The sequence below is a fragment of the Nicotiana tomentosiformis genome, chromosome 1, assembly GCF_000390325.3.
Source record: "Nicotiana tomentosiformis chromosome 1, ASM39032v3, whole genome shotgun sequence".
NCBI lineage: Eukaryota > Viridiplantae > Streptophyta > Magnoliopsida > Solanales > Solanaceae > Nicotiana > Nicotiana tomentosiformis.
In genome coordinates, this window is record NC_090812.1 from 94,261,163 (window position 1) to 94,274,633 (window position 13,471).

Here is a 13,471-nt window from a genome sequence, read left to right on the forward strand (position 1 = left end):
TAAAAATTGTTGCTATTTTGAATATATTTTCTTGTACACCGGGACCATCGTACTCCATCTCCATTCTTCAGGCATCGTTGCCGTCCTAAAAATGACAATGAACAACCGAGTTAGCAACTCTAAAGTTGCTCTGCCCGCGCTCTTTCAAAATTCAATAGGGATCTCTTCGGCCCGGTCGCTCTTCTCCTGCTCATTTTACGCATAACCCCTTTTACCTTCTCGACCTTGATACGCCTCTCAGATTGTTCCAAGTCACTTAGCACGATAATCTTGCCCCCTCTCCATTCAAGAGTTTGTGGAAGTATCTTTGTCATCTCTGTCTAATGTGTGTCTTTTCCACCAAAACATGGTCTTTCTCGTCTTTGATGCACTTCACTTGGTCCATGTCTCGGGCCCTCCTCTCCATCGTCTTGGCTAGCATATACAACTTCTTATCCCCCCTTGTCCTCAAGTTCTACGTACAAGCCCTCGAACGTTGCCATTTTAGCCGCGGTAACTATTGGCTTCGCCTCTCTCTTTGTTGTCTTGTACACATCCCTCTTATTCTCCTCGTCTTTGCTCTCTACTAACTTCACATAAGTAATTTTTTTGACGTTCACTTTCCCTTGGACCTCACTATTCTACCACAAATCCCCTCGATGTTCGCCAAAGTTGCCTTTGAAACCCAGCTCCTCCCTTGCTGCTTCCCTAATACAATTAGTTGTCCTAACCCACATGTTGCCAGCATCACGACTACTCCCCCAAGCCCCCATCACCACCAACTTCTCTCCCAACTCCTGACCTTTAGCCGTACTCTTCTTCAAGAGCAAATTGAGCTGCTAGTTGATAATAATAAAATAACAATTATATGAAGAAAATAGGAAAAAATACGCGACACGTCAAACATATATATTATATTTACCATTCGTAACTATACTTTCAGCAAATTTACCATTCGTAGCTATATTTGAATTTTATAGCAAATTGATGAAATAAGAGATTAATTGTTTTGAACTGAAATAAAAGAGCAACAAACTCTCATAGCTCAGTTGGTTAGAGCATCCACTTATTTAGCGGAGGTCTTGAGTTCAAATCTCGGTAAGAGCATTTTATTTTTCTGTATTTCTATATTCGCGTTGGTTGTATTCGTTGCACTTATGAATACATGTTGTATCCTTTGTATATACCCTTATATAAAGTCAATGCAGGCTGTATCCTTTGTATACACCCTTGTATTTTGCCTTGGTTACACTTGATACATGTTGTATTCGATGCACGAATGAATATAATTGCGCGAACGAATACAGTTGATACAAGTTGTATTTGTTGCGCGAAACGAATACAATTGACACATGATGTATTCGTTGCGCATTTAAATATAAGTGATACAAGCTGGTAACAATTGAACGGTAGCTACAAATAGTAATTTATCAAATTATAGTTACTATGCTCTAAATAATAGTGTTTTATGAAAAATTAACCGTATTTAAAGAGGTTACATTGTCTAGAGTCGGCAAAAGTAAATTTGATCTCAACTATAAACGAATAAAAATCTGATTGATTTGCATCATTGAGGGGCAAATTTAGATCTTTGCCCATAGTAAACAGAGGATCTCGTAATTAGAAAAAGATTTGGGAAACATTTGAAAATAGAGTGAAGTAGTAGCCAATCAAGAAAGTGCATTTTGATACTATTTCTTTTTGTTGCCGACGGAAAAAGGAAGAAAATTTGTGTTGCTTATCCCGAAGAAGTAAAAAAAGGGTGGACCCATTTGAGTCATTGTGTGGTCGATGACATTGCAAGCTTGCGAAAGAGGTTGGGTGGTTTCGTCCAAATCAAATACTCCTACTCCGTATATGAATCTCATCTTCTGACCTTATCGCCCCTTATTGAGAGCTGCCAAATTGGACCACCTCGCATGGCGATTTCAGATTCTTGATCTCATCGTCACTCAACAACCAACGTAGCCAAATGAAATCCCTCTTGTGAAAAATTAAATCTTGAATTGCCCCTTTAATAGAGAACTTGTTTTGCGGTCAATTCAATTTGGCGAGTGAGTGAGTGGTGAAATTTCATTAATTGGAGTTATACCTACTGGCCATGCGACTGTGGTTCTGTGCGATCTCCCTCTTAAAAGAGGACTTTAAGAATCAAGTTCAAGTCTTTTATATCTCTGCAGCTGCTCTTTCCTTTGTAATTAATTGCCCTAAATTTAGCAATAGCAATGGCCGCTGATACTCATGGCCCTACTCCTAAAGGCCTACTTTGCAATGCTGGTGCCGGTGCTGCTGCTGGTAAATTTTTTTTTTTTAAAAAGAAGAAAAAACTTTTTTGTTACTTACTATTTAATCCTCTATTTGTTTCCCCAATGGACCATCAAATTCTATTTAGGGTTCTTGTGGATATGTTTAAAACATATATATGGACATGGAATTTTTATGTCTGATTGATTGGTCTGGAATTTGGCACACACTGAAATGGATTGCTCAATTAATATGTTGCAGGAGTAATAGCGGCTACATTTGTGTGCCCTTTAGATGTTATCAAGACTAGGTTGCAGGTTCATGGGTTGCCAAAGCTAGGAAATGCTAACGTTAGAGGTAAAATTGCCTTATTTGATATGTTAAAATGATTCTTGATGTAGTTGAGGTTTTTAGTTCTCCTACCAAGCAGCTTTGTAAGTACACATTTGATTGTGATATTTATATGCCACTTCCTGTTCGGATTTTTAACCTACTGTATATTTTTAAAAATGATTCAACTAGAATATATAGTTCGGGTGGAAAGCAGTTGTTGCGGTCATAGTAAATCCGCCACCGATACTTATGCTTGCTTGTATTGGGACTGATAATCATCTACCATCAAGTTACGGTTAAACATATGAAAAGATCAGTCGAATTTTATGAGGTGAATATCAGAGGCATCTGATTTTGTTTCTTCTTCTAATCAGGTAGTCTTATAGTTGGGAGTTTAGAGCAGATATTTCAAAGGGAGGGGCTGCGTGGAATGTACAGAGGGCTTTCCCCAACCGTGCTAGCATTACTTCCAAACTGGGCGGTGAGTCATGTTACTTTTCAATTTTAACTTTAGCATCACATTTTCATGCTAACTTATGGTTAAGTCTCTTTATTGTTCTATCTGGATAGAGCAAGAGCTGTTTACTACATAGCTTTTGTTTCGTCTCATAGTTCCTAATTTTGACTTACATTCTATCTCTCTCTCAGCTTCTGCGCTTTAACTTTTTATTCTTCTCTCTTTTTGTAAATGGTTGATAAGGGAGTTGAAGTTTACTGGACTTTGATATCCTGTTCTTAGGTCATGATTGTCCTGTTCCTACGTCATTCTTGGTTTACTTGTCCTGTTTTTGCCAACATATTTAAATCATGTCATTCTGCAATAACTCCCCAAAAATTCACCTGATTTTGATAAGTTTATATTTTATTTCTGTGCACTTAGGGCATGATTATATGCCCAAGATATTGTCTTACCTTCTTTTTACTGTCCTTATTTGGTGTGACACAATGAAATCTGATTTGAGCATCTTTGTTCTAATGTGTCACATATTTGGTTTAGTCCATGACTTGTCCTCCTTTTCTTCTTGTTGAAGTCCATCCTCCTGAATTTGTTGTGAAATTCTGTTTTTGATTTGACTTCTTGTCGTAAAGCTGTTACTCAGCTGAAGCCTTTGATCTTGTTCTAGTGGCAACCTCTATTTTCTGAACCTTACAAATAAGTGAATGGATATAGAGGATTCATATAGCCGAGCACAACTAATTTCGGATTCAGATGTAGTTGATTGATTGGTTGATCAACATTTCGCGTGTCATTTTCACCTTTGCTTTGTGTTCTGTTATTTCTCCTTTTCTCCTTCTGGTTAATATCACAGAATATATATAGATCTATTTATAGATTCTCTTTCTCAAAAAAAAATAAAAAATAAAAAATTAAAATAAATAAATGACAGTTAACCTGTTTATCAAAACCAAATCTACATAGCTTCTCTTGTCATCCCGAGCAACCTATCATGGCTTTTCCAAATCCCTTCCATTGGCTGTGTGCATGCTGGTGGTCGAACATAGAAAAGATGGTGTATGTTTGTTTCCATTGAGTATTTGTTGTGTAATGTAACACTAACACCAGAGTAATGCATACTTTAGGTGGACTGAAGCTAAACTAAATGCGCGTATAGCTGCTTTTCTGCATATAGTTTAATTTCTTGTCTCTAAGAGGTTGGCTAGTAGCATAAACAGTGTACTGCACTCATTGCCAACCTATATGATGTCACTGCTTCCAATACCTTCTAAGGTCTTAATCAATTTGGATAGCAGCAGAAGGAATTTCTTACAGGATGGTAACAAGGTAAAGAAATATTTTCAATAAAGCGAGAGACAGTAATGTTAAGCAAGAAGGAAGAAGGATTAGGAGCTAGAAACTAAAAAATTCACAACAAGAGTTGGCTCTTCAAATGGTTGTGGAGATACACCAAGGAGGAGAAGGTACTAAGGAGAAAAATAGTACAATCAAAATTTGGTGAATAAGATTCATGATGCACCAAAGCAGTCAGTTGCTCTGCATAGTTCCCTTTCTTTTGATGAAATTGCTACAGTAGGAGTTTGGGAACAAATAAGAAAACTTCGGCTTGAATTCTATAACAATAAAAAAGTAAGGGAGGGTAGAAGAATCAACTGTTTTGACTGGATGAATGGTTACGATATTCTTCAGCAAAGATAAATTCACAGGCTTGTACAGCATTGCCTTACACACTACACACAGAATCACTATAGCTTAATGAAAATTGGAGATTGGGTGAGAAGTATGCTTTAGAGGGGCTGCTAGGATGGGAGATTGAAAGGATGATTGTAGTTTGGAAAACCTGGGAGATGGGCAAACACTTTCCGAGGTTTCAGATTCTTTGATATGGACTGCCAAAGGAAATGGTTTGATTAGTATGAAGTCATTTATCATAACTTATGTACAGGAGATGTACATAATTTATCCCTGACAAACCTTATCAAAAATTTATGTACGGAAATTGCAATATACTACAGTGGTCTTGGAAAATATCGTGGGAAACTAAAGCTTCCTATAAGGTGACTTGCTTTAGTTGGGTGCCTATCTCACTTAACAACTACAGAGAAAAGCTTCTTCTTGTATTACCAGTTTGCAATTCAACTGTGGGAGTTGTTTTTAGACGTTTTTGGGATGAAATGGTTAATATGACAGATTTGGAGAAACATTCCACCTTGTCTGTGTTGGGTGTTATGGAAGGAAAGGAAGTAATGATGCTTCCAGGGTAAAGCTACATCTAGCTGTTTTTTTTCTAAAAATAAATGTCTTAGCTTGTTAATGTTCAGGTAAAATTTGCATTATGTATATGAAGAGGATGCTAGGATAGATTTCCATACTCGTTATAAACCTTTTTCTTTTGATAAGGTAAAAGTTTTATAGGTACCAAGAAGGGACACAAAAGTACAAAAAAAACAGACAGCCCCTACAATAGCTCGTTATAAACTTGATCAGACTATGTAAGTGGGAGAACAACTACCCCCCACGGTGTGGGATAAGACTGGGTATGTTGTTGTTGTTGTTGCTTACTTATAACGAGAAGTTCTCCAAAAAATTCGTATTGCGGATCCCAACTATCTTGGGTTGATTGGTTGCTTTGCTTACCAAAATCAGAAATTAGACTGTGGTTCCAAAACAGTGGAGAGCCATAGAAGTAGGAGAGGGATATGGAAGAAAAAAAAGATCACACTGCTTTTACGGAAAGGTATTTTTCTAAGAAATGATGGTCATTTTGTCGTTTCTAATTCTTTTGCTTCTAGTCATAATCCTTGTCCCGTTCTTTTATGTTCATATGGGCAAATGGATTGGGTAAGCTAATTCGAACACTCTCCCAATGCATCTGAATTTTCTGAGTTCTATTGAGTTCCAGCGAAAAGGTCTTTTTAAAAATGTTTCCTGCATTCCTTTTTTTTTTGATAAGATAATGGATTTCATATAAGGCATCAAGAAGATGCAAAATGCACAGTGCAGTAAAAACATTGTTAGCTCTATTACAAAAGGCCTAGTCTAAAGTTAAGGAGCTAACAAAGTCCAAAAAGGATTCTGGGGAATTTACAGGGGAAAGGTTACTCCAGCTACATAAACTTGCTAAACATCTAGCCTTAAGAATGTAATTTGGAGTAGAAATGCCCTCAAAACATCTTGTGTTTCTCTCAGTCCATGTACACCAGAAGATACAAGCTGGGATCATCTTCCAAACTTCCCTGATGGATTTTCTAACCTTCCATGAACTCCAGCTAATCAATGCATCTTTTACGCTATCAGGCATAACCCATTTGAGACCAAAAGCTTAGATGAACATGTTCCATATGTCTGTAACCGCTGCACAGTGTAACAAAAGATGTCTATTGGTTTCAATAGCCTGTTGGCACATATAGCATCTATTGACAATGTGAAAGTTTCTCCTAGTGAGATTGTCCTGGGTGAGGCATGCTTCATATACGGTTATCCAGCTAAAGCAAATCACCTTTGGTGGTAACTTGGCTCTCCAAATTAATTTCCATGGCCAATTGACTACCACTTCGTTCTGATCACAAAGGGAGAGATAACCTGCCTTTACAGAGTATTTGCCATCTACTCTATCACCCCAAATGAGTCTGTCTTGTGCCTGGTCGTCGATTTGGAATGACTCAAGCCTCTCCAGTAGATTGAGTAGATCATGTATCTCCCAGTCTTGCAAGTTTCTCCTGAATTGAGGATTCCATGTGTTGTCGGCTCTGTTATTTGAAATTGTTGAGTTTCTGCTAGTGGATATTGAATAGAGGGCAGGAAATTCAACTTGTAGTGTGGAGTCCCCCAACCATCTATCTTCCCAGAACTTGATATTTGCTCCGTTTCCCCGTTGCCTACCTTGAACTTACAGTTGTGAAATTTCCCCCCTAGCTTGCTGATGTATTTCCAAGGGCCTACTCCAAATGGTGCTCTAGATACTTTAGTACACCAATGATTCTTGATACCATGCTTTGCAGTCACCACCTCCTTCCAAAGGACTTGATCTTCTTGAGAATATTTCCACAACCATTTCATAAGCATGCTCTTATTGTGTGTTCTGAGGTCTCTAATACCTAGACCACCTTGAAATTTAGGTTGAGTTACTTTCTTCCATTTCACCAGGTGGAATTTGTGGCTTTTGCTATTTCCTTCCCAAAGAAAGTTCCTCCTGTATTTATCAATCTGCTTCAGCACTTTCCCTGGGATGGGAAATAGAGACATAAGGTAGGTGGGTAGGTTGTCCAGGACACTGTTGATGAGCGTGAGTCTGTCTCCCATAGATAGGTATTGCATTTGCCAGTTAGCAAGCCTTCTTTCAATTTTGCCTATGACTCCACTCCATATATCAACAAACTTGAATTTGGCACCAAGCGGTAGCCCAAGGTATGTGGTTGGTAAAGTACCAGTATTGCAGCATAGTATGTCAGCCAGGCCCTCCAGATTGGTTACATCATTTACTGGGTAAATGACACTCTTCAACATATTGATGTGTAAACCTGAAAGAGCTTCAAATATAAGCAGAGTCAGATTTAGATGTAACACTTGAGATTCTTCAGCCCCACAGAAGATGAGGGTATCGTCCCCATATAATAGATGGGAGACAGACACTGTGTTCCTAGGGCTAACACCAACTTCAAATCCTTTGAACCATTGTAAATTCCTGGCTTTGTTCAGCATGTTATTGAGACCCTCCATGGCTATGATGAAGAGAAATGGGGAAAGAGGGTCCCCCTGCCTAAGTCCCTTTTGGGGAGAGAAGAAGCCAATTGGGCTTGAGTTAACCAGAACAGAGTATTTCACAGTTGTAGTGCAGAATTTGATCCATTTAATCCATTTGTCGCCGAATCCCATTTTCCTCAACATCATAAAGAGAAAGTTCCAGTTGAGCTGATCAAAAGCTTTCTCTATATCTAATTTGCACAATAGACCTGGTTCCCCTGATTTGAGCTTCCAGTCAAGGATTTCATTGGCAACTAGAGCTGCATCAGTGATCTGTCTACCCTTTATGAAGGCATTTTGATGTCCAGAAATGAGCTTCCATATTACATTCTTCAACCTTTCGGCCAGAAGTTTTGCAGCTATTTTATAGACACTTCCTATTAGACTTATTGGCCTAAAGTCTCTTAGCTCCACAACTCCCTTTTTCTTAGGGATCAGAGCAATAAAGGAGGCATTACAAGATCTCACGATCTTGCCATTTTGGTGGAAGTGGTTCAGGGTGTCAATTAAGTCTGACTGGATGATATCCCATGCACTTTGGTAGAAAGCCATTGTCAATCCGTCTGGCCCAGGAGCCTTATCAGGTTCCTGCATTCCTTTCATATTGGCATATCGTTTAATCAATTTTAAGTGCCAGCCACACATGGCGAGAAAGGGAGGCTTACAGTTACTTTTCTCTTTCACTAATTAAAATTGAAATTTCTTGCTTCAATTCTTATTACGTATTTTGTTTTGATAAGAACTTTAATTCTTATTACATTATGGTGTTTATGCACTTAGTGTTAAAGATTTGATCATGATTTTCCTCGATTTCATAGAGAAATAATTAAGTTTATTGCAAGAGTGATCTCAAACATATTTTCCTTTTCTGCAGGTCTATTTTACTATATATGAACAGCTGAAAAGCTTTCTTGGCTCTGATGGTCAGTAGATGACCTTTCCTCAAAGATGTTTTTCCATTGACTGATTACTTTTCAAATTAATTTTTGATAAACTACATTGCACTTAGTGGTAAAAACTTTTCGTTTGGTGGTTCTTATAGATGGAAGTCATCAGCTCTCGATAGGTGCAAACATGTTAGCTGCTTCCGGTGCTGGAGCTGCAACCACAATTGCGACAAATCCTCTCTGGGTTGTGAAGACACGTCTTCAGGTGTGTTTTATGCATCCAAATTTTGAGATTTAGCTTGATCTTCTTATTTGTGTGGCTTGGTGAAAGAGGTAAAGATGTTGCTAATAATCCTTTAAACCGAAGCTGGAGCTGACACTAGGACGACTTTGTTAAAGTGTTTGGTATCAACTTTTGCGGTATGGAGTGGAACAATATTTTGTCAAAAAACTACATTTAATAAAGCAGCTGGAAGGGCCTTCTGAATTCTTATAATAAATGTAGAATTGGTCATGGAAGGGGAAGGATTTCAGGAGAAAGAATGTACCAACGTGGCTTTCCCTTATCCTACAAAGGGAAAATGGAAAACAAAGAGTTCTTGCACGGAACATGTGTTAATGTTTCCATCTCCTTGTTTTTAGTAACTAACTGAAAGAGGGGAGTGTAATTTTAGCTTTTATGGCACATTTGCTTCACCAACTGATCTGACAAAGGTGATCAGTTGGCCTACACCAACTGCCTCAAGGTGGTACTGCTATATAACATACTCTAGGAGTTGTACACCTAATAATGCCATTGTGCATTTGTGTCTTCGGATGACTTTTGCGCGCTTGTCGCTGACTAACAGAAATAGATGGACCGATGAGTATCTGTGCAATATAGTGTTGTTCTATTTCAGTTGGGATCTAATTGCTTTAGGTTCGCTCCTCTTCAATATTCTGCTTTTGGGTATTCCATAGAATTTGATCTCCTGGTCAATACTTTCTTCTCCTTGCTTCTGAATGGTTGTGTGTCCCAGTTGTTTTTGTTATTTTTATCATTTTTACTATTGAAGTTTCCCCAAGTTTGAATGTCTTGTGCATGTACCTGTACTTGATTCTTGTAACATATTTTGCCCGGATGTGTCGTAAAAAAAAAGCCCGAAGGCTGCTCTCGCCCAGTGAAGTGTTTTTTTTTTTTTTTGGGGGGGGGGGGGGGAGGGGGAGAGAAAGATGCAAACCATCTCTCCTTTTGACGAACACAATTGCTGTAACATTTTTTAATTGAGTCTTCAATGCTAAGTTGGCCTAATTGTCAGTCCTTTTGTGGTTTAGCAAGCGTTTGCACAATATTTGAGTTGAAGTTGAAAAGGAAAGTATATGGAGTTGAAGTTGGTCAAAAAGATTGTGGAAGTTTGAACTTCAGTTGGAAAAGACGTTTGTGAAAGTTGAAGATCTGTTAGTGAAATAGTTCACTTGAATGACATTCAAACCAAATCGCTATTTCAATAGTTCACTGAAGTTCAACTGGAAATAGTACTTCATGCCCATATGGGTTAGTCTCTTTAGTTTTAATCAGGTTAATATCTTCATATGCCTTGAAGATCTCATAAGCTGTCTTGCATTTTATAAGTTTGAGTGAGTGATAGACGTTCTTTGTCCCCAAGGGGTAGCTAGTTGAAGAATTGGAGTGACAACCTTGGGTCCAACCCCTGAATTCGAGTAGAGGCGACATTAGATTAGATGTATTCTTCCGATCTGTCTAAGACTTGGTAGACAGAGTTGCCTGTGTGGGAAGTAGCAGGTACACGACGGATTAGTCAAGGAGCGTGCAATCAAGCCAGAACAGGGACACCACCGTCTTTTGAAAAATAGGCAATATTTATGTAGTTCATGGTTGCTTGTTATAGCAAGTGCTTGGAGTAGAGATGCCAATGGGACAGGTGAATCCCCAGATTCACCACCCCACATAAGGCAATGGGGGCAGAGGTGAGCCAGTACCGCGGGTTGGGTCTGGGCCAACAAGATAAAGTTGCATTTAAAGTTTAGCATTTCAACTAAAAAGTAGTCTCCTACCTCTACTCTGCGGTTGTAGTTGCTCTTCTTGCCACTTTCACCATCAATAATTCAACCATTGCCAGTATTGTTAGGCGCAGTCAGCTGCCATCTCACCCATTATACTCCACCAGTTGCTGGCTACCTTGACTATCTATCTCTTATTTTCTTTGTAAAATTTAGTGGATTACTAGGGAAAGGAGTTCATATGGAGTTGGGAAGGTATCACTAGGGACTTTCGCAATCACTGAATAAATGAAATTCAAGATCCTAAATGTTAAGAAGAAAACCAAACACAGCAGAACTTTTGCTCAAAAGTCAGAAAATGCAAGTGTGCACATCTTGGGTATTCACAGGAGGATAGGTTAGGCATCCCGGGCAGGCATATTGCTAGCGAAGCTAAGCCCAACTCCTCACCTGCATGGCCTGGGCTTATATCGGCAAGAAGTACAACATTCCATGACCTTCAGTGTTTTATTATTTTGTGGGGACAATGTAGCTAATGCAGCAGTGAGAATTCTTACACCACGTAATTGACCAATTAATGTATATGTACTTCTGGTGAAAAAAATTATGTGAAAGGATCTTTTTATTCTGGATTGGTATTGTCAATTAATTATGCCATCTAATAATTGTTAAAGATGTGTTTACCAAAGATATGCTTCTGAATGCACTTCACCAAGCAAAGCATTAATCATATTCTCACCCTTATTCATTTGCCTTAACCTTCTGTAGACTCAAGGAATAAGAGCAGGTCTTGAGCCTTACAGGGGTACATTATCTGCTTTAAGGAGAATAGCATGTGAAGAGGGCATTCGTGGGTTGTACAGGTCAGTGGTTTTCTTTCTTGAAATTTGTCGCTCGTAATGTTCCAAATTGCTTGTCTACCACTGTTTTAGCTGACTTTTATTGCTTTGTGGTGGACAGCGGTCTGGTGCCTGCTTTGGCTGGTGTTAGTCATGTAGCCATCCAATTCCCAACTTATGAGAAAATCAAGATTTACTTGGCCAAGCGAGGTGATTACTCACTTATGGTCATATTTCCTTTCACTTCTAGTTAGTTCAGTATCTTTATACTATTTGGTTTCCCACCTCTTAGAAAGGATGACATCGTATCTGATTGTGCTGGCTTATTGTGATGATGTCAGATAACACTTCAACGGATAAACTTGGGGCCCCTGATGTTGCTGTTGCATCATCAGTTTCCAAAATATTTGCTTCTACATTGACATATCCACATGAGGTATGTTGCTACGGTGGTTGCATTGTTAATTTGAGTTTAAAACGGTTAACTGAAACATAAAGTGGTATACCATATGATATCTTGGTCCACAATTTTACAGAAATATTGCAAGTCAAGTTCTTCCCTACCTCTTTTTATACTTTTTGGGATTGGAGTAATGGGTTACACTGTCTTCTATGGATACATGAAATTTTGTTATTCTAGCAACTTATACCTTATGTTCTATTTTCCATCCCTGCTTTCATTATATATTTCTAGCACTACCAAATTCTCTCTGCCGGGAAGGCATCTCTGTGTTCTCGTTTCTGTTGTCCTTCTCGAGCTTTGTTATTTTTGTTTGGTCAATTTATGGTTGAGACACTTCACTATGTGTCGGGAAAAGCTTAGGGAATGGAGTGTGACAAAAATGTACATTCACAAAATCATATGTTGGAATTTCTGTTGTAGGTAGTACGTTCAAGGCTTCAAGAACAGGGGCGCCACTCTGAAAAGCGGTACTCTGGTGTAATTGACTGCATTAAAAAAGTCTTTCATCAAGAAGGAATCCAAGGCTTTTACCGAGGTTGTGCGACAAACCTAATCCGGACTACCCCTGCAGCTGTTATCACATTTACAAGTTTTGAGATGATTCACCGATTCCTTGTAACCCTGTTTCCCCCTGATCCTCATCCTCACCCATTGTAGGATGTCATGACTTGGGGATTCACCATAGAGGCAGTTTAGTTCATCAAGTCTTTGAGCGAGGTGGCTAATTTGGCTGCAGCAATCTCCTCATTAGTTGTGTATCTTATTTTTTGTTAGCAACATAGAGAAGCCATCTTGGACATTGTGAGACAAATTTGCTATACCATTGTTACACTGAAATTGATGATCATGATGATGATAAAAGGTGTTGAAAGTAGGAACTAGGAAAACGAGATTATACGAGCTTTGACAAAATTCAGTATTGAATGAAACTCTGTTGAGTGCATTTTTGCTGGCTTTTCATCTTGAATCATTATATTCCTCCTTCCTCAGAAGTCAGAAGTGGAGTGACCAAGGCAAAGAGAGAATAGGGCCAAAGAAAAAGTTAAACAAATTAAATGTAAAAAAAAAGAAGTATATTTCTTGTCAAATTCAGTTCATTTATCATCATTCAAGGCCAATCAGTAGGCTTGTTTAGTCAATACTTGACTTCAGTAGGAGGTTATTTGGAGTTGTTAAAACGTAGCTAGTTGGAATTGCTGTAAAAAATTACCCTGAAGACTTGGATGACCAACTTGTCTTTAGACTTTCTAAAAAATTATTAAAGCAGGGTTTCGAAAATGAAAATATTATTCCTCAAGGAACAAATATCTCTGATATTTAAACTGTTGGCATTAAAGAACCTTCACTAGATGATTGGTTGCCAGGTGCAAAGTCACGTAATTCTTGAAATATCAGACACCTTTCTATCGGAATGTCACTTTTATTGACATTTAAAGAAAAAGGCAAATGTGCAAGGTCACAGCAGAATGCGTTAGACCATCTAATTTTCAGTATCTGAAAATTCTTTGGTCCAATGAAACAAGAA

At 38.5% G+C, this 13,471-nt stretch overlaps 1 protein-coding gene across 1 annotated transcript; it reads left to right on the forward strand.

The window, feature by feature from the left end:
- Nucleotides 1–1,750: 1,750 nt before the first annotated feature.
- LOC104090620 (nicotinamide adenine dinucleotide transporter 1, chloroplastic) lies at nt 1,751–12,889 on the forward strand. Its single transcript, XM_009595760.4, has 9 exons — nt 1,751–2,274; nt 2,485–2,580; nt 2,931–3,037; nt 8,631–8,679; nt 8,799–8,908; nt 11,413–11,507; nt 11,605–11,693; nt 11,825–11,919; nt 12,367–12,889. Exons 1-9 carry the CDS (start codon nt 2,205–2,207, stop codon nt 12,601–12,603), a joined length of 948 nt encoding a protein of 315 aa, XP_009594055.1. The 5' UTR covers nt 1,751–2,204; the 3' UTR covers nt 12,604–12,889.
- The last annotated feature ends 582 nt before the right edge of the window (nt 12,890–13,471 follow it).